General features: G+C 48.9%; 1 protein-coding gene across 5 annotated transcripts in view; it reads left to right on the top strand.

Annotated features, from left to right (window-relative positions):
• The first annotated feature begins 464 nt into the window (after nt 1-464).
• Nucleotides 465-21,849, top strand: part of pde4a (phosphodiesterase 4A, cAMP-specific) — a 33,707-nt gene continuing 12,322 nt past the window's right edge. Inside the window, exons 1-2 of one of the 5 annotated variants that reach the window (XM_057013924.1) lie at nt 20,072-20,372; nt 20,455-20,837. In XM_057013924.1, coding sequence (XP_056869904.1) covers nt 20,560-20,837 — 278 coding nt within the window. In that variant the 5' untranslated portion in view covers nt 20,072-20,372; nt 20,455-20,559. The other 4 variants (XM_057013922.1, XM_057013926.1, XM_057013923.1 and 1 more) reach the window with 4 other exon arrangements.

Consider the following 21,849-nt stretch of genomic DNA (forward strand, 5'->3'; position numbering starts at 1 on the left):
ACCTGCTCACCTCAGAACAGTGGAAAGGTTCTGCCTGTTTCATCTGCTGCCGTGGTCCTCACAGTGACAAACGCCACCAGGTGGTTTCTGTTCTAAAAATACAACGGTGTGAGGGAGAAACCCGAGTGGACAGCTCGCTCTTTCGATGCAAATAAGTAAAATGATCATCTGTGGCGTTTGTCAGACCGGGGCTGATTTTCTAAGCTCGTCTCCCCGCTGACATCATTTGAGCAATTTGTTGTGTTTGTTTTCTGATGAGGAAATGCTCAGTGAACAGACGCATGGGACAGACCATAATGGATGAACACATAAAAGGTTCAGACCCCTCCAGTGCTGAGAGAACAACCACCCAATCACCATATACATAGATGGAGAAAGAGAGAGAGAGAGAAGGATAAAGAGAGAGAGGGAAAAGAGAGAGGGGATGGGGGTTTGCCGTCGAACTCCTGCAAATATGAGGATGGGAAGATAATAGAGCACACTAAGCAGGATGACTGAACATCTAAAATTACCAGTTTTTGTCTTTTTCTGACGCCTTCGGACGAATCGGGACCATAAGAGGAGACTCCAAAGAGCAAACAATGAAGGATCGCGTCTTTTTTGCGTTCTTTTTTAGACATAAGCCCAAGCGTTCTCCACCAGATCTTCATTTTTCGAAAAGGGAGGCTTTTTGAGTCCAGTTTCTCCTCGCAGTGAATCTACTGGATCAGACACGTCCATGGGAGGGCTGCCACAGACTTCTGCGGCGTACGTGCGCGCAGGGATGCCGTAGTTCTACACGAACCGCGGTAGTACTTTTATGGAAATTGCTTGGAAATTTCGCCTCAGCTGACAGACGCAGGCAGCAATAACAGCGCACTAAACAGACCCACGGAAGCCACCGACGGCGATGTGCGCGTCTCTGCAATAAGGGACTGATAAAAAGCAATAAATCCTCTTAAATAAACACAGCCGTTCCTTTTATGCGCCATGGGAGACGAGGCGTCCAACTTCGGGGGGAGCAGGACCGGTGCCTCATCACCAAAACCCGGGACTGGTGAGAATCTCGGCAGAGTTTCGGGGCTAAATTAAACCTGAGCAACCCCCCCAGATAGATTTTTTTCCTTTCTTTCTTTTTTTTTTTTTTTTTTGGACGACTTGTCAGTTCACCACTGTGAGAGTTTTTGATGTTAGTCCGAATCCAAGCTTCGGATCCGGGCTGTGCTGGACTTTGTCACTTTGATTTGTTCACTCAAGAGACCCGGTAGTAGAGAGGGACATGAAGTGTTCGGGTTTTGGCCTTGAAATAATAATCGGACACAACCGTATTATTTAGTCAATAAGTTCAAAGCGGATCTTTATTCTTTTTTTTGCACTATGATGGAACCGCCGCCGTGCTCGAAGAAGAGCCTGTCCCTGTCGCTCCCGGTTCCCCGGGAAGGACAGGCGACTCTGAAGCCCCCGCAGCACCTCTGGAGGCAACCCCGCACCCCGATCAAAATCAAACATAGGGGATACTCCGACACCGATCGGCATCACCACCGGCACATGGAGCGCTCCGACGCCGTGGACACGAGCGACCGCCCGGGACTGAAAAAGTCTCGAATGTCTTGGCCGTCTTCTTTCCACGGCACCACAAACACATCCATTGGAAACTGTGTCGGAAATAAACGGTAAGCATAAGACAGATGTGCTTTCCAAACATCCCAATAATAGCCCATGACAGCCCACAAGGCATATGCGTAAACGCGAGGGGGGGGGGGGGGGGGGGGCATTTTAACGAGTGCGTAATATCGCAGTGCGCCTGAAGGGTTAACCGATATGAAGCGTTTGCTATCGGGAGGCGGGACGCGTGGGTTTTTGGTGCTGATGCGTTATGCGTCTTTGGATAGATTGTGTCAGATGGGTATGAAGTGCAAACCTGCTCGCCCACTCGAAACGCAGGAGCAGCATCTGCACAAAGCAGTAACATTTTTTAAGAGCGTCCACATGTTCCGGTTGATGAGGCGCAGCCGTTTTAATGGCACCAGAGGTCTCGCGGGTGCGTCCAAGCGTGTAACGCGGAGATGTTGCCAACAGTCCTACCAACTCCAGGGCCTTTATCAGCTTGTTTTCAGAGGGGCCCAGCGGGCAAAAGGCCAAAACCTAAAACTCCTCTTTACAAGCATGCTTGACATTTAGCAAGGCACCGAATCGTGTACGGACCCTGACCTCTGACCTCTGACCTCCTATAGGTGTTGTTGGTAACATGTGGGAAGTAATGTGTCACATAGACCGCTTCAGATGGCAGCTACTTTCTGATTCGATGTGACAGGATCAATTTCTATACGTCAGGGTTTTGACTGGTAAGTGCGGAGAAAGCAGGGCGGCATTATGTGATCTCCATAACGAAGTCAGCCGATAAGTCATCCAGCATTTAAATCAGATTACAGAACACATGTTAATTAAATACCTTTAATCCAATTTGCTTGATTAAGTGAGTCATGGAAGATATGACTGATATGATTACTTTGGTTGTTGTGTAGTTTATCCTCATCAAAATCATGTATTTGTGCCACGCACTGATGTGTTAATACTGAGACATTCTAGTCGTAGGAACCCAGTCAGGATGGAGGGTTTTGGATTTTTTATTTTTATTTTAAAAAAGCAATCAGAGAGGTCAAGTTCTGAGAGAATGAAATAGATTTTTGTCCTTTTTGTGACCCTGAGATGTTCCAGCAAACACACGCTAAGCCCACACGTGGGAGTGTTTGTGGTGACGGTGGCCAAAAGCGTCTCTTTCTTCAGAAGCAGCCCGTTCAAACAAGGTGATTACTGAAATAATAACACATCTTGGTGGGTGTTGGGTCTCAAGGGGACTGCAGGCCTCCTATTTCCCTTCTCCTTGCTGTTATTATTTGCCTGCTTGGCTTTGTTTTATTTTTATTATTGCCACAGACGGCCCTCCTGGCATGCCCCCGGGAGCAGGGCCAACTCCAGCTGACCAGAGGACAGTGCGATTCGTATTCGAGTCCTCAGGACACGCTCAGAGGCAGTCCAATTTTCAGTGCGCGGGGAGTGACTCTGCCTGCCCTTATCTTACTGTGGGCGGCAAACCATGAGAGGGCACGGAGAGAGAGGGGGAGCGAGAGAGGGAGAGATAATTTGATTCCGACAAGCGCAATGGCGAGCGCTCGACCAGCTGGCTCTCGCTGTGCTTCTGCCTGTTTGTAGGTCTCAGCAAATCCACAAAGCGGTGCGTACGACCTGTGGGTGTTTACACCGCGCCGTACTCAGGGAGGAGAGTAAATGCTGTGTGTCATGAGCGGTGGTGAAAGGCAGCTATTGATGTGTAGGCTGTACACGGGCCATAGTCTGACCTGCAGCCCATATGGATTGGCATAGACCTCGATTAATCTGTGCTCATAGCAGTGGGAGGCCAGTGGGATTTCCGTGGCGCTGGTATTATTTTTCATTCTGTTCACACATTAGAGTCATCAGATATTCTGCCCCTTATGTCTGATGAGAGCATGTGCTGAGCTGGGTTTCCTGGATGATTCGTTTGCCTCTGACACCGGACGCTCTCCCGATGAGATTAGTACCGACTCGGCGCAAATTTGCTGCATTGTGTCGACATAACTGGAGAATGTTTGGACAGGAGGGGTGGGGGAACATGAGACTTTTGTTGTTGGAGAAAGTAATAAGTCTACTGGTCGGGCATTGATCGCCCCGGCGGGTGACCTTACTATCTCTAGGAAGCAGACCGTTCCATCAAGCTGGAGTCGGTCAAGACCCCTCCGTCCCTTCCCACAAATCAATCAGCTCGACAGCTGGGGCAGAAATTGTTTCAGACAGGAGTGAAAGAAAGGAGAGGAGAGAGGGATCGCACCTTTTACTGTAATTGATAGCCCGGCTTTGAGGCTGGAGTGCTCCAATCACTTTCCGGTGTTTGGATGGGTGCCGTAACAGATCGAACGTGGGCTCGCCGCCCTTCGGAGAAGCTTTTATACGCATCAGTTTTCACTAACCTACTTCTCTGCTCGTCATATTCCACAAAATGGCAGACTCGGTGTCAACCGGCTTTTCCCCGCAAGTGTCAGGACGTCTCTTCCCCTCCGTGTCTTTTGTCAGTCCTTTTGTCAGAACATGCTAATACGAGCGTATCAGTCATCGGGTCTCGGGCGCCGCTGTGGAAGTTCCCACTCAAAAATTGAATGACTGACACCAAACGAGTAACCGCTCTTCCTGCAATTCTGTTGCTATGGTTACTTGTTTAGAGCATTTGTTGAGAAGGTTTAATTTACCCCCTAAAAAGGCAAAGCCTGGAGACGTTTGCTCACCCTGGCTGTCTAATTTGTAAGTATGTGGCAGATCCCGCTGCATAAACACAGTGAATCGTGCGTTTTTATGGTGGGGGGGTGGGGGGGGGTGGGTGTTTTCAGAGCTGCAGTGTGACAGTGCTCGGTATTCTTTTTACTTCCCTGCAACAATTTTAAAGTAAGGTCTGTTGTGCTTCCTACTCTCACCCAGCCACCTCGCGCATCGCTGGGAAGCAGCGATGATTTACGAGCCGTTGCCGCCTCGCCCTCCTGACTGACCGGCTGCCTTAATAATTTAGTTTATAATGAGGTGCAGCCCCAGTTAATTACCGTTACACCTCTATTTTGTGTTAAAGATCAGAACAACCTTCACTCCGGCTGCGTCGCTTCTCATGCGACAGGAGTTATTCCAAACAACGGGTTTAAGTAATCGACCTCTTATCTCATTTGTGTAGTAGAAGCATCTGTTTAAGCTACAGATTGCTCTCTTCTGTGAATACATTGTGCCTTTTCACGAGTCTCACAGCTAATTAGTGTCTGGAGGCGGTTCATGTACTGGAACAACGCTCACTATTGGTTGGCTCACAGCTCGCAGAGACCTCGGGTAAAACCCCTCCAAGAGCCTCGCTGACGGATTTCCACTGACACCAAACAGGCTGTTTTCTTAAACGGAATGCAAACAGCTTTCAGTCAAGGCTCCGCTTTATATTTGTTGTATTTGTTCACTCAGATGATCCGCCGGTAGTCCTGTTTAGCACAATCCTGCGAATAAGCAGCAAACCTTGGCTCTTTTGCCTTTTAATTAATTTCACACTGAATCATCTTAAACTGGCGGCACCACTTGTCCGGTCACTTTATTTACTGCTGTGTGGTTTTGTCGAGAGCAGATGGGCAGTCTTCCCAGAAAGAGGAACCAAAGTTGTTCCCGGCTTCAAATATCCGTGTTGCTCAACAAATCCACTTATTTCACAGGCCCAAATATCTGCTAGTTTGGCACATCTGATGCGCACGTATTCGTCTCTGAACCCTCCTTAGTCAGTGCTGCGTTCATGTCCATTAAATCCCCCTGGAGGCATCTGCGAAGGGAGAGAGTCAAGCTGCGCTTTCCTCTGTTGCTCCTGACACCTGATTGGGACATTTGTTATCTAATGATCAATAATAATGTAGTTTGAATCTGGGCTTTTGTCTGTGGAAATCACAGACCTGGCTGTGCATTGTCTCCGCTTGGCCCTCTTCCCCGTCAGTGATTCCTTTCAAAAATGTAAATGGGGGGAAATCGATTCCATCTCCATTTCTCCTCTCTTTCTCTGCCAGTTGTGTGGTCTGGATCATCAGATCCCCGTAGTTTATGAGCTACCCTCTGCTAATCTCCTCCCTGCTTATAGCGACATTAAACACACTCTCTCATCATAAATATATCATCTTGTCCCACTCGCCTCGCCTTGGCCACCGAGATCATCAGCTGCTTGCAGTGTCTCTCCCCCTTGAAGCCATATCTGAATCTCAAAGCTTCATATCCCCTGTTGGAAGAATGGACTGTGCAGCCCTGATAGTGCACTGCAGAGACCCATCTCTCGATCTTCTACTCCTCGGAGGTATTTTATAGTGATGTTATTTTTCCTTCTTCATGCTCTGGCTGTTACCTGAAATATCAGGCTTCGAGGGCGGACGACAGGCCGCCGTAAAAGAAGCGCTCAAACAGACATGGACATCAAAGCCGAGTCTAAATTTAAAGGACACAGCTAATAACTGTGCTGTGAAGTGAAATGACTCACTGAAATCATCCTGTGAGAGATAATGGGATGATTGGCAAAAATTAAAGCTTTTAAAGCCACCCTCTGCTGAAAATCAAATTTTAGGCCCCGTTAACGTGTCCATCACTGGATTTCTTTGTGCTAACGCACGCACGGCGGGGATAAAAAGGAAAAAACAGCAGAGGCCACGGGTGAGGATTTTCTGCCTTTTTTAGAAATATTTTTTCTGGAACCATCTAATAACAGGCTTGGGATGCAACTTGAAAAGTTGTTTTCAAGTATTGGTGGGAGCAGTTACCATTTACCACCGCGACAGGAACTGCAGGGTGGCATAAGCCAGTCTGACCATAATGTCATGTGACCTCAAAGTATTGATAGGCATGTTGTTCATTTGATGCTAGCACTTAGCTTAGTTAAGATGCACTCACCGGATGCTATGAGCACCGAGGTGTTCAGTTCATGAGTAGGATTTTCTGCGGGGCATGATTTCTGTGCTTTTTCTGAAAAAAAGTGCATTATTTAAACAGGTTTTCCTATGAAAATGCTTTCTTCCCCTGTTGTTTTACCCTAGAATCCATCTTCTAGCGCCATTAGAGCCCATGAAAGGTGTGTTCGAAGACACAAAACTGGCTAAATTAGGAAGATTCATCAATCAGCGTTACCTGACTTCTTGTGTTATACACTATAATGTTGGTAAATGGAACTGTGTCATTATGCCAATAGCATTGTCTGAATTGAACATGAATTTGTCACTATATTTGATTTAAAAATATATAAAGTAAATGGTAAAGCCACATCAGGCCAAAGCATAAAAAAGGATCCATTGTTTCAGAAAATATCCTAGAAGATTTTCGATTTCAAGATGTGCACAAAGGTGCAATCGGTTTCTAAAAAACAAGTGGCACTCTTTACCGCCCGACAAACTGCCCTGCTTCAACGACTGTCACCTACACCAGCGTGTGGTGGTCGCTGCTGCTGCGGCACGCCGTGACCCCTCTGCGATGACAACTTCCCCGAAACGCTTCGGGCCCGTGTCTTCATGCAAGCCCTTTGAATGATGGAGACTGACAAACCCTCTGTCAGCTGCACGTCAGTGCGGCACACACGCACGCACGCGCGTGCGCACGCACACACGGCAGAAAACAACAAACAGCGTACGACTGTCAAGCAGAGCGGGATGTCACACTAATGCGAGGTGTGTCTGGGGAGCCGAGTTCTTATCAAAGACTCGCAGCAAAATCGCTGCTGAAGTTCAGGACGGAGGGCTGCTCCTGGAGAACAACACCTTCCATGGAGGCACAAAGATGACTGCATGCTTGTTCAACCCGCTGAGCTCCCACTAGCAGACCCCCTCCAGGGCAACATCCCGGCCCACTGTCAAGATGTCAGCCTGACTGATGAATATGACAGGCGCATGTCATTAAAGCACATTCAGACTTTAACATTTCCTGGTCCAGCTGTTGGCCTGTTGGTCCGGAATAGAAGGAGACAAGGGAACGGAGCATATTATTAATTCACCTCTCATTCGCTTGCTTACAAGGCAGGCAAATACCAAGTCAATACGACTGTGTAGAGTCGTTACTCAGCTGCGACGGAAGCAAACGCGCAGTCCTTTATGCGGGCAAATGGTTTCTGTTTATATCAGTAATTCTATCGAAGCAATGCATAATTAAAGAGGTAATTATCACAATGTTAAATACTGTCGGATGAGCCCTGAGCGAGGAAATGCGGGAGCAGCCCCCAGAATCTATTTGCATGTTTATTATTCAACCCAAGCTATTGACTTGGATGTTTTTGGATTGTTCTCCGTTGTGACATTTTATTTTCTGGTCCAGAAAGATGGTTCTTAAGTGGTCCTAAGCAGTGCTATTTGGGCTGCTTTTAGTGTAGCTCAATTTAATATAAGAGAGACCAAAAAATAATAACGTTTTCCAGGTCCATTTAGTTCCACCAGACATCTAATTTGCACAGTTAAACAAGTAATATACAAAAACCATCAGCCATTTCACTGTTTAAATGTCACTGTAACAACAGTCATGATGATTAGTGCACCTGAGAATACGGCTTTAAAACAGACAGATATTCCACCGGTTCCCGGGAGTCTGAGCAGGACACAGCATAAATATTTATTATCTTTTGGTTAAACTCTGCCTCTGTGCACCAATTGTCTCGATTAAACCTGCACTAGCGTGAGGGGACGACTTGTCCCCCCGCTGCTGATGCTACCTGATGACCGTGGTCCTCCGCCGCCGTCATCAGAAGCCCAGCGGCTCCGCGCGGCTCGATGCATAAAGGAAATAAATAGTCTCAAACCCTCTCTCTCTCTCCCTTCATGCATTCTGCTGGAGAGCATAAAACCATGACTAAAGTCAATGAGGGTGCGGTTTAAAGGAAATGGGGTGTACTTGGTGGGACTGGGCAGGTGGGATGTCACAGGTGGAACACGAGAGGATGTTCCCTATGGAGGGAAACAGGCATGGGAGGAACCCACAGAAGTGATCTCTGTGTAAAAGCAGAAGAAATAACTTCCCATTTAATATAATGATGCCATTATTCCGTGAGTCACTAACAGGTCAGCAGTGGCAGATTTTAATAATCTATTTCCATATATATACATTATCATATAAGTAGACAGATACGTCCTATAGTGTATTTGACCCTAATGCATTAATTCACTTCAGTGATATTCATAATGGCGCTGGGTGCTGGTGCAATTCCCAATTCCAGTCTTCATTTTTAAGTCTAATCAGTCTGCTCCCTGCAGCTGCCGTAGGCGGCGGGCAGGTAGTTCCCCAGACCCGTATTACAAAACCAAGAGGTGAGCGCGTCTCGTCGGACGACATCGTGCCCGTCGGGTTTTCCGTTTTTACTCGATCCTTTTCGAGACATCAACTCAAATCTCCAAACCATTAAGCCATCGTTGGCAACTCATTTGAGATTCTGATTCACTCAAGCAAAAGGGATCGTGAATTGTCATTCACTCCACACGCTGCCCAAAAACAAGTCGGAAGCCTACCGACGATCAACGCAGCTCCCACCTGATGACGATCTACAGACGTACTGCACGTATGCGCTCTAAATGCTATAGGACACAGACTCTGTATGATGTCCGGCAGAGTCACAGTCGATCCGCCGATCCCAATCAGGTTTGAACTTTGGAAAGGAGAGATTTGAAATTTGAAAGGTTATTTCAGGGAGGAATAAAAGGGGGGATAGCAAAAAAAACCATACAGATGAAAACACTCCTGTTTGAGCCATAATCCTTCCGCTGGAGAAGGATGAGAGGATGAAAGTGTTCATTCCTCCAATCTCCAGTTGGAATCTTCCTCCCAGGCTGGAGGTGGCACCCGCCTCCCTTGAGAGCCACAGTTGCTGCATCTCAGAACGTCACGTTGGGCCACGCATCGGGGAAGTCATGAAGTGATATTTCTATCTTTTTTAGCGACTCTGATGCGATTATCCCGCGACATTTAATTTTAATGACGCAGCTTTCAGCATCACTCAGGATGAAGCACAATTTGCGTCGCCCAAGGATCCTGAATTAGATTGAGGTGGTTTGCCAACGTCCACCTGTTATTTCCCGTCCCGTCCTCTGACAACTAAACGTGCAATACCCACGTTATTGACAACAGATGGTGCACGCTCATTATTCATGCTGCCCCTTCGCTCCTTTAAAAAAACAATAAAGGCAATAAAAGAGAAATCCATCAAATCAGATGTGGTTGAAGGAGAGAAAAAAACAAACTGGCAATCCGTCTCAGTCACAGCAAGAGTTTTGCAGGACTGCTTGATGGCTTTACATGCAGCGTGGAGCAGATGATGATTTATGGCCGGCAGGAGGTGAGCCCGCCTTTCTGCTTTAATAAAGAGGGGTCCCAGCTGTCTGACCTCTACCTGTGTGTGAGTGTAAGCGGCCATTTCTGAGGAGCAGCTGTGTAGGTCATTTTCAGCCGTTTGGAGGGCAGAGACGGGTGAAAGAAGCGTGTCTTGTAGGTGCCCACTGATCTCCATCTGAGCTATATTTTTCAATTACAGGTGTGTTGCTTTTTGAAGATTAGGGATTTATTTTTTTTTAATTCGTTTTTGTGACAGGATTCAAGTGGAAACACTCCCGGGACCCCATTTTTGATGATGGTGAAATAGACTGAGAGAGTATTTTTCTCTCAACAAAAGCAAAGTAATTAACACCATGATGGCTCCAGTCTGAGGCTTCCCTTTCTTTCATTTTTTTTGTTGTGACTGCATCAAAGGGCTTTTTGGGTTATTACATGTGTGTATTGGGAGTTCCGTGGTGAGACCTTTCTTTTGAAACCCGAATTGAGTCCTGTCTCACGTTGGACAGCTCTTCCCTGCAGTCTCTCACTTTGTTGCATTTTTCTGTCTTTTTCTTTCACCACCTGAACGCTGGGCGACGCCATGCGGAGCTGCTTCCACGCCAAACATCTAATCCTCGTGCGCGTTTGCATCGAGATTCTCTGATACTTCATGGAAAGTGAATAAAAATTCAAACCAGAAAATTCCATCCTTCTTTTTTTCTTGGGTGGTGGGGGGGCTTCCAGTGAAACGTCTTGATTTGATTGTGGAGGAAGGAGAAAAGCTCCCAGACGTGACTTGCTTTAATAAACGGCGGCCCCCCGAATCCACTCCCGTGCCTCAAACAGGTGCGATGAGAGAAAAAAAACGACGTTAGTGGAAGGTGTGAGGATAAGGAGAGCGGAGAGGAACAGAAGGGAAACGGGGCAAACATGGAAGCGCGCATTTGTCAGGGGAATAGAAAAAACGGAGGGAGGCTGTCGTCCTCCATTGCCGCTAAATGTGTGTTTTGTCACATCAGATTTGATGCTAGACCACTCCACGATAGGTTGCCTCCCTCGTCACTTGCGGCCGCAGTTGCACGAGCCAGTGATGTTGTACACGAAAGTCAGCCCTCCTCCCATACAGAGTGCTATAAATAGGGGAAGAGAAGCCCGAGGCTCTCACTGTAATGAGATTAAACCAAACCAGCCTCAGTTCCCAGTGTTTATTGAGCTTTATTTCAGTTTCCATCCTGCATCTCAATATGTATACGGCAGATATTGAGTGTGGCTGCCGCGTGCCGAGTCCATGTCGGAACATTATGTGAAAATAATGTGAAATACTTGTGTGCGTGCGAACGTTATGTTCCATTTTGAACCCCTGCGGGGCACGACACATCTCCTGAAGATGTGTTCTTGGTGATGGGGAAGGAACCATGATGGCGTCACGAAAGCTCCGACCGGTGGAATTCCACGCTTCGCTCCCTGACTTTTCCGCATGAGGCCTGTCTGTAGCCACCAGCGGATTAGCGACACTTCCGCACGCTGCAAGTGTGTTGTGCGATGGCGCCTCTGGATCTGGCGCCGTCGAAGGCACGCGTGGCGGCGTATTGGCTACGGTGGCCGCACGTCTCGCGCGGAGGCTCGCGCGAGGCGGAAGGCGTCTGGGGACATGCGGAGTGGGAGACGTCCATTCTGTTTGGACATGCTGCTGATTCTCACAGCTCGGCTCCGACGGTTCAGAGGTCTGCTGGAGTCTGGGCGCCTCTCAGGCTTCATTAACCAGCTCAGATCCTTTTCCCCACCAGTTTCAGGGAGTCTTTACCCGCAGCTTCATGCGATTCTCTCTGTATTAATATATAATCCGTCTCCATCCTCACCTCTCGCGGCTGGCAGACCCACCGACACGATGCGTCCGTCAACATTTATTCGCCTTTTATTAAGGCAAATACATTTATTTATTAAGCACCTTTTGGCTTTTATTTATTCCAAGTGAAGCAATCTTGGGAAATGTCAGCGGTCTTAAACACGCGCGAGTCCAGGTCGGCCGACACAGTCGAGCAGTTTGGGATGTTGGCGTGACGTGAAGCGAGGGGACAGGAGAGGCCCGACTGAGACGGGAAAGATTTTTTGTGGCATTTTCAGGAGAGCACGAGGGCAGAGTACAACGCCAGGACAAAAGTGATGGACAGACTGACTCATCAGACGAGCATGTCGCATGAGGCAGATTCAGGACTGATGTAGATCCTCCAGATTTTCCTCAGCAAGCTTCTCTGACCTCCATCTTGGATAATCACACAGATTTATTTCAACTGTTCCTTAACTAACACAGTTCTCAGCACTATCATTATAGTCAGAGGTCTTCTAACGGCTTTGTTGTGCCATTTAATCCATGTATTTATGTGATCTGTAGTGAAATCAGCAACCAAAATATAAAATGCTGATTATTTTTACTGCAGGTTTCTTAATGATGCGCAGTTATGGTTAGTGGATGTTTTTAAAATACTACACTTTAACTTCTTAATATGATTTACCAAATTCTACTTTTTTTCCCCGCTAGCCTGAGGCTGCGCTGATTTTTATGACTTTCACGACTTTCCTGTGAGTAACACATCATCTTCGGCACCAGCAGACGGCTATTTTCAGTGGAAAAGCTCAGAAAGACAATTTAAAGCCACCACAGACGAAACCCCGTGGTAAACAGGGTGAGTGTGTGATGGTGCGCCCTAGAAAAACAAGCACATCAGCCACTGGAGTGAAAGAAATCCTAAGTTTCTGTCAGATGGGAGAAGAAAAATTCCAAAAATCTCTCAAGCAGCTGCAGCTATTACAACTGGTATCCCTCAGGGACAAACAATCAAATACAGTAACTTTGGAAGGAGAGCAGGTCATGAGCTTGAGGCCGATGAACAGGTCCTTTAGAATTAATTCTAGCAAAATTTGCTCTGAAGGGCGTGGAGGAGTGACTCACCGGAGCAGTGGAACATTTAGCTGCCGAAGATTTGGTATTTCCTACAGGTGCCTTCGGAAACAAAAGGATCAGCAAACATTCCAGGAGAAATGCGGTGGGAAACTCAAATAATTGAGCAAATGCCTTTCTATCAGTGTCCGACCGCGTGTTTGTGGACGTGTCGGCGCAGATGTCCTCGTCTCAGACTCCAGGTTAGCCCTTCTTGCAAACCTTAATATGGCTCCCGCTTTGGCCTCGCTTACCGTCGGTAAACGAACTGGCGGGAAGCAATTCACCGACGCGCTCCCTTTTCTCCAGTGACCGATCCTTCAAAGGACAATTTAGAGCATCAAAGCCAAATGGACCGTCTCGCTTTGTGTTCAAATCGACCCTCCACGCTTCCTCGCTCAGCTGCGCGCTGCCCAACACTTGTTTTTGCACCTCATCCCACCACTAATTATCAATCGTTCCAGGGTAAAACGCGGCCGGCCATCTTCGGGCCGGGGCGATGTGTATGACGAATGGAGTGTCAAGGCCGCTTATCGGTCTGTCTTTCACTGAATGATCAGATTAAATATGCCTGACCTGGAAAAAGACAGATAGACAGATATATATATATATATATATATATAATATATATATATATATATATTATATATATATATATATATATAGAGAGAGAGAGAGAGAGAGAGAGAGAGAGAGAGAGCGATGTAGCACTCCGCAGTGACACAAAGGTAGCTCTGAATGACTCACTCATGCTTCTTTTATTTCTTTCCAGTCTGGGTTAAAATAAGAGGCCCCGCCATCCCAGCCTGCTGTGAGGGAGTTACAAGCTCAATCTCAGAGAGATCGGGGGATGCACTAAAAATACCACTTCTTGTGTGGGCTTGGACTCTGGGAGGGACTCGGGGTGGGGAGGGAGGGAGAGAAGGAGGACTTATGGATTTCTGCACAACAGTCTGGCTCCATCACATCTCCACCATCTCTCAGCACGTCTCCTTCCTCGCGATTGTGCGCTCTGATTAGGTTTTGTGTGCACTCTCTAGGAATGCTGGCCAGTGCAATAAATAAAATAAAAAGCCCCAATCTTGTTTATTAACCCCCAAATCAGCTCAATACCATCTTGTTAACCCCCCTCAGCCTCCCATCACGTCGCCCAAAACGCCATTAAACAGTAAAAGCAAATCAATATCAGCGTGTTTCCACTCGGCTGCAGGACAATTACTCTCCCCATCGAGGAGTCTGCTTCTCAACTCCCAATTAATCCGGATGTTGCTAAAAAAGAGCACTAATACAACATGTCTGTCCATCTGTCAGCTCTCAGTCCGCTCCCCAGTGAAACCGATCCATCTGTTTTGGTCCGACTCTGGTTTCCGCCACAGCGGGGAGAAGGAAAGTGGACCTGAAATGTGCCTCCGGGGTGAAACGATGCTCTCTGTCTCTATGTTTGGGTATTAGAGCGAAAGCCAGGTGTGGGGAGTCACGATCTGTTGAGACTTAACTTCGACACTAAATGGCCTCTGGGGGCGCAGAGGGGATTTACATCTAAAGGAGGAAGGAGCTCCATGATGGAGACGGAGGAAAAGCTAAAGCAGAAAATGCAAAATCTGCTTCCACCGGAGCCGGGGAAGCCCGGATCGAGTCGCAATTAATCATATTGTGCATTTCCAGAGTTAGACGTGCGCGAGCGAACTCTTAGATAAGCAGGAAATTTTAAAAAAAACAAAAAAAAACAGAAGGAAAACAAAACACAAGATATTCCCGGCTGCTCTTGACCTCGATGCTCTGATTCTGAGAAAGTGCAGCAGACAACAGCAAAATATCCTGCAGAGAAGTAGTGCAGCCACCGAAAGGTTTCTCATTCCTTTGGTTGGACGCCAAGGCGGCGAGTGCAAGGCTAAAGTCTTGACTTGGAGGCATTCCGAATAGCTTATTGTCCCCCCCCCCCCCACCAGTAAAAAGTCTCAAGAGGACTCAAGCGAAGCCACTAGATGTTTGTCTCTCTCGCATTATGATGCAGGTGTTTCTCTGGTGTCCCACATCACAGTTGGGTTTGGGATTCTGAACCAGACTCTTAACCCAGATCCAGAATCTCTGGAGTATACAGGCGGCACAACAAGCGCGTGGAAGCGACGCGTCTGTGCTGTGTGCAGCAGACCGTGGCGCGGAGACGAAGCCCGGCAGGCGTCAGAAGCGACGCGGCCACCAGTGACAGGAGGGGCTGCGCTCCACCTGAGGAGGGACTCCTGCGTCCCATCCCAAGTTCAGGCATCTGCTGATGCTGACGCAAAGTGGCGGGCGGAGAGAGCGCGGAGCATGGAAAGATCCAGAGAGAGGCAGAGCTCAGGTGATGATGGCGGGAAGGGGGGGGGGAGATCTGTGAAGCACTCAGTCCATACAGAATTCATTTAGTGGAGTGCATTAATGGATTAAAGGGGTTGCTGCTTTTCTGGCTAAATCTTGTTGCTGCAGAATGGGGAAAAGGCGGATTTTGCCATCAGCTAGAGCTCCCATAGAATAAATTCCTGCCTGGTGGCATTTGTCAGGTGTGGGATTGCGAAGGGATCCCTGGAGATTCTTTGCCAAAGCCGTGTGTTGCACACCGAGGCCGGATCTCACGGTTCGGTGCCCCGGAGGAGGGTTGGTTTTCTGGTGGGGCTGGAAAATCTTCCTTAATCCGCGGCTCTATGATCTGACTGTGCACAGCGGCGCTCCAAATGGGCGGAAGAGGCCGACCGTCGTGTGGGGGGGTGACATTTAGAAGGATTAAGAGGTGTTTAGATCAGGAGTTAAATTAAATAAACAAAAAGAACCTAATGAAATAGTTGTAAAGCCAGCAGGAGCCGCTCAGATTCCATTTTCTGTAGCTCCTTCCAGCATTGTTGAACTGACGAGCAGGTTTTGGATTCTGATAGCTTAGCTGTCAGCTTGGGGGGGGGTTGAAGGTGTGTCTTTTCATCGGCGAGAGACTTCTTTTCATTTTCACTGGAGAGCAAACTCGTGACTCACTCGGCGATGAATGCATGAAAAGTCACACGTGTGAAAGTGGATCAAGGAAGCGGCCTCTCAATCCCAACATGGGTGATACGCTAATAAGATGATGCGACAATCGGCGGTCACATGAGCCCTCTTGTTCCGATGACTGTTCTTGCTCCAGGAGCTGTTTTCTCCCCTCCTCCTGCATATGCGTCGCCGCTTCGTCTCCCCTCCTCTTCCAGGCTCCTGAAGCTCTCGGGGGCCAGATGCTCTCTCCTCGCCCATGTGGCGCCGTTCCAGCTCTTTCCCTTCAGAGCTTCTGACTCTTGTGTGCGGCGCTGGAAACGTGGGCAGAAGGAAGCAAGTAAATAAATGGAAGCGTGCTTGGACACATCTCTCTTGAGATTGCCCAGGAGCAGCAAAGGGCAAGCTGGGGCAAGCGATGTGACATGTGACACGGGTCAGTTACAGCCCTTAAAAGCCTGAGCGGAGCCTCGTCATAAAAGCCACGACGTGCATGATCCTCGCGTGATTTGAAAGCGGCAGCAATTTTATGGTCAGCCTATAAAAGCAGCAAGCTTTCCCAATTTACACGTCCCATCTCTCTTCTGCCCACCCCGTCTTTACTGCCGCCCCCACGCTGGTAGCAATCAGCCAGGTGCTAAATGCCTGGATGAGGCAGCTCATGGATGACTGGGGTATGTATACTGGGTCATGTGTGCACACGTTTTGGGGAGGGGGGGGGGCTGTTGAAATTGCACGTGGAAATAAGCATCTGTGGTCGGTTGGCAGAGGAGGAAGCGGAGGCAGGAAATAACTGTCATTCTCCACAGAGGCTGTGGGCTCAGGCGTGTGCACGTGGACTCACGCAGGTTAATCATTAACTTAGCCAAGTCGAGGGAACGAAGAAACGGGTGATTAAATCTGTGGTGTTTTTTTTGTTTACTGAACGGAAGTAATGAATGAGGGCTGGATGAGCCCCTCGGAGAGTCCTGATTAACAGCACAATGCAGCGCGATGGAGCCTCAAAGTAGCCGACTGTTGGGAAAATACTGATCCAGCAGCAGCCCTGTGTGTGTGTGTGTGGTGTGTGGGGGGGGGGGGGTAGAAAAGAACTGATTAGGAGAGGTCAGTGGAGGGGATGTACCTAAATGTGCTCTATGGGCTCATGTGGTCTTCTCGGCTTGAAACTAATCGCAGCATCGACTTCAGGCTCCAAAGCACTTTGAGGCCGCCGGCTCTAATGATGTGAAACTAAGCTCCGCCTCTTCGGCCACAGAGCCGCAAGAGGAAACGCCGGGAACCAACGGATGCCCGTTTTCAGGTTTTATTCCACTAAACTGGCCCCAAAGAAAGAGCCCATCCTGCTCAAATACATGTCAGCTTGACTCTGCACAGCCGCTGCACATGCAATCAACAAGCCGTCCATTTTCCGAGTCAGCGGGCGTATCTGTCGGCCGAACAGGGCCAACCTGATCCTCCATGTTGCAAATGACCTTTACTGTCCAGCATATGGGCAGTAGAGGTAAAGCGGCGTGTTTTTTTAATGTTTAACCTTTACCTGTACATCTTCATATGGCCCACAGAGTTTTCAATTTGTGTTATATAAAAGGCCGTGATGCGTGTGTGTGTGTGTGTGTGTGGGGGGGGGGGGTTCACAGGGGAACGTTTATTGCATCAAATGAAAACATGGCTGTCGTACAATCCAGTGGAAGGGTAAAATCTTTTAACTGCTGCTCACGAGGCCGGTTGGTAGACGGCTGCTCCGGCTGGGTTTATGTGAATTATTGACTTTAATGTCGCGTCTGTTCCTGGCAGTCTCTCATTTTGATCTACTGGCACAATCAGTGCGTATTTAATTCAATTAGTGACGTGATTAATTTAGCCCGGGTTGAAGTGATTGCCTGTTGACCGGCGCCACCCCGCCGTGCGTCACCTCTGCGCGCCACTGTTGCCGCCACTCTCAGACACACGCGGCTTGTTTCCACCCAACAGCGACCCGTCACCCTCACGCCGGGGGAGACGGCCCCTAATCCCTCCAACCGCCATCTTATTTGTGTGAGAAGTGAGCGTCATGCGGCGTGAAGTGAAGGAAGAGGTTGCAGGTGCGGTTATTTCGACTGCGTTAGAGAGCCACTGATCTAGAATCACCCTGGAAACTCACTCTGATCTCTCCTCGTTAGCGGGATATTTAAAGATGCTGTCGTTCTCGTCTTTGTTTCCTCTCCTCTCCGGGTTCAGTTGTCCACTGTGTTTTTTGGACAGTATCATCAAAGAAGCCCTCGTGTTTCCATCTATAGCTTTGGCTCTGACGTGCATCGGCGAGCCAGCCAGCTCAGGTAGCAGGCCGACATGAAACATCAGCTTCAATGCGCCCGCTCTCCAACCTGGAACAGACAGTTTGTTATCTTCCCTAAGAAGCAGCCAGTCGGCTCGTACAAATCCTCATCCTCTAAAAAAAAACCCCTCTGATCATCCCGTCATTGTCCACGGCGACACACTCCAGGGACGCCACTCGCGTAATGAAGGAGAGAGAGCAGCTCACCGACCGGCTCATAATCAGCATGTGCGTGCCTTTTTTTTGTGTGTGTGTGTGTGTGGTTGTGTGTGCACGTGCATCTGGGTTTTTACAGGGAGTGAAAACAAAGGAGCTTTGGCATTAAGGCTCATCCGAGTGTCCATCCATGTGTGTGTTTGTGTATATGTGTGTATATATAGATGTTTGTGTGTGTGTGTGTGTGTGTCTCGTTTTGAGATCTTTCTCCAGCACTTATTGAAGTGGGAGTGCGTATTTATCCGTCTCCTCGTCAGTTCTCCAGAGACAGTAACTGTGAATAGTAATGCCTGGTTTGTTTCTGTCTCCCTTCACTGGAAGGTGTCGCGCTTCAAACAGGCTCCACGCGAGGCTTTTTGGTGCTTTTTTCCAGAACCACTGCCCCCCCCCCCCCCCACCCCCCCGCACATCGCACGCCAGCGAAAGTCACCGTGTATTCGGGAAGGGGGTGTGTGGGGAGGGGGAGACCGAGAAAAAAGGGTAAACTGTGGTGTAACGGAAGTCAAGAGGAGAAAACTGCCTGTCGAATTATTTCATTTTTCCTCTCCTGAGGCTTTCGGGAGCTCGTGGGAAGGTGAAAAACACTGAATGTGTGCAGCCGGCTGTGCTTTTATTTACATTTTTACATTTATTTTGCAGCTCTGGCAATGGGAAAAAAAGAGAGGCTGAGGGAGAAGCAGATAGTATTCACAAGTCTGTGCAGCGTGTGTGTTCAAATGACGGTTTGAACAAATTCCCTGTTTTTACAGGCAGACACACACAAACACACACACACACACACTCTCTCTCTCTCTCTCTCTCTCTCTCACACCTGCACGAGTCTCATCTGTATTCTGAACGCAGACATAAAGTGTCTGAAGTGGAGTTTCTCCAAGCAGATAATTAAGAATTAGATCTGTTAGCATCTTTTTTTTGAAAGCATAATTTTCCCCCAAAAATTCCGATTTCTTTCAGCAGTTAACTTAAATGGACCCGAAAAACGCTCATTAGGGCGCTAGCTCCTGATAAACGACGCGCGTCGGCAGCGGTTCACGATGGCCTGCTGCTGTGACACGGGAAATTAAAGCGGCGGTTCGCGTCTTAATGGCGGCCTGTCAAACGTGCTTGAGGTTGACGGTTCAGTCGACGCCGCTGACAGCTGGCGAAAACTCGCTAATGAGCTCACGTCGCTCTTAATGTTTGTCTAATTCAGTCACAAAAATGTGGAACCTTTTAACCCAAACCTCCGAACTGTTACAGCACCGCGCTTAGGTAAGGCCATGACTAGCCATCCACCACTTCCTCTCTGCACAGGAAGTTGCTCCAGACGTTGCTCTATTATGTCGTTAACCAGCTGCCGCTAATAAATGGTCTAATCACAGCCGGACAAACACGATCAGAAGGTGAAACCTCTCCCGATTGATCGGCTGAGGTAACGACTGCCGTTCTGGACGCGTCCAAAGGTCACCGACGGAGGATGAGGCACAAGCGTGTCCGCCCCCGTCAGAAGGCCGAGCAGGGACGGAGGAGCTGTTGATGTCAAAATACCAAATGTTTTGGGCGCCCATCTGACGCTGTGTTTACTGGAACATGTAAACATTGACACCCCCCCCCCCTCCTCCCCGCCCCCGCTATCTTCCAATCCTCGCCACACACTCTTGTTTGTTACTCTTTTCTAGCGGCTGTTCAGCGACTGATCGGACTTCCTGTTGCTGCAGAGGAACCCGTGTGCGCAGAGATAAGGCTAGTGGAAGCGCGCGCTTGCGCGGGGCAGATGGGGGAGGAGACGACGAGTATCAGATAGAAATTGAAGGGCAAACGGCTGCCTAATTAGGAAATTAGCAGAGATCACTGCGGGTTGTTTGCGCAGCCTCTCAAGGGCAGCGAAGGTGAGACAGACACGGTGCAGAGAGCCGGCGTGGCCCCGCGTGGCCCCACAGACGCGGCTGAGGTGGAGAAACACCAGAAGAGCTCCTGGGGGAGGCTGCCTGCGCTGAGGCAGACACAAAACCTTAAACAAACCGGCAGGCACGGATTAAGGAAACCTGCGTAAATCCATGGAATAACCTGAGGATGTGAGAGGAGGTAACTGGGAGTTGAAGCATCTGGGAGGAGAGGGGGGGGCACGGGGCAGGATCTGCATGCTGATGCACTTTGACTCCTGCAGCAGGGCCGAAGGGAGGATCTGGGGTCGCTCCGGATTGGGGACAGATCGCAGCACCTGTCTCGGGTTGCGTTGGCCTCAAGTGTCATGTGACACGCTCGGGAGGCGATGAAGAGGAGCGGGACGCGGGCGAGCGCAGCCAGGAGCCACTTTGAAACCACGGCCGGGGGGACTTTTAACCGGTCAGCGATGAGTCAGAGGAAGCTGACACGACAGCTGGGGCTGTCGGAGGGCCCCGAGGGGCCGCCGCAGGCGCCTTCTCTCGCCTCACCCGTGTCGCCGGTCGAGCTGCCCCGCGGGCCCCCCGGGGGCTGCTCTCTGTTTCGCCGCATGAGGATGAACCGCAGCATTCAGGAGCGCCAGCGCTCGTGTCACCGTGTCAGCAGGTATAAATTTACACCCAACAGCTGCCTTCTCCGCACGTCTGATCAAGTGTTCCATCCCACTTCAAAGTTGCTCCGTGCCCCCCCCCCCTCGCCTGATTCCAATGGATTAGATTCGGGGGAAAGTGGTAAATTCAAATCTGCTTAAGTGTCATAATTACTAGCAGCCGAAGGAAAATAAAGTGGGATCAGCACGTGCGGCTTACAGAAGCGCCCCCCCTGGCAGACAACTCCGATGTGTTTTTCATCACTGGCACAACAGATAATTTGAGTTGTGCACTCAAACACACAAAGCCTCCTGGGGGAGAGGAGAGGCTCCTAATTGGCCGATCGCAAGTAGTGAAAAGTAAATTCCAAAAATATCTTCACACTTCACCTTCAAGTCAGACCGAAAAGGTATGGAAATATGGAAATTCAGACGTGGGAACGTGTCTAAAAGGAGCCGCCTGTCTTTGTCTCAGCAGCTGCAGACAGCAGAGATTCCTATTTCATGCAGAGGCAACAGATGATTTAGCATCGCATGTTTAATATCACGTTTCCCGCCGCGTAAACCTCCGCGGTCCTAATCGATCCTGACTGGCTGTATCTAATCTGAGACCCAGTTAGTCTGATGGGGACCGCTGGAGGATAAAGGCCGCGTGTGATGCTGGGAAAGGAGAAAACAGCGTAATCGGAGAAGACTGTAACTGTATCCCTTCTAGCTACGCTTGTTTCGGAATGGGCCGGGCAGATAACTGCGTTTATCCTCTGCCCCGATCCGTCCCATTACAAAATTAAATCAATTAAATCACCACACTGGAGGGGACTTTCTTTAGCTTCTCCTTTTGGTGATGGTGAATATATAAGAATGGGCTTAAAACTTGCGCAAACACTTTTGACCCACGGGTGAAGACGACTGTTGGTCCATTTAGGGACGTGAATACAGCCCCAAAAAGGAAAAGTTACAGAGTCACGTTTTCAGGACTAACCGGGCTGCTGGATGGGTTCATCCGGTCACACACTCACGTGTGTTTAG

The sequence above is a fragment of the Takifugu flavidus genome, chromosome 18, assembly GCF_003711565.1.
Source record: "Takifugu flavidus isolate HTHZ2018 chromosome 18, ASM371156v2, whole genome shotgun sequence".
In the NCBI taxonomy this organism is placed as follows: domain Eukaryota; kingdom Metazoa; phylum Chordata; class Actinopteri; order Tetraodontiformes; family Tetraodontidae; genus Takifugu; species Takifugu flavidus.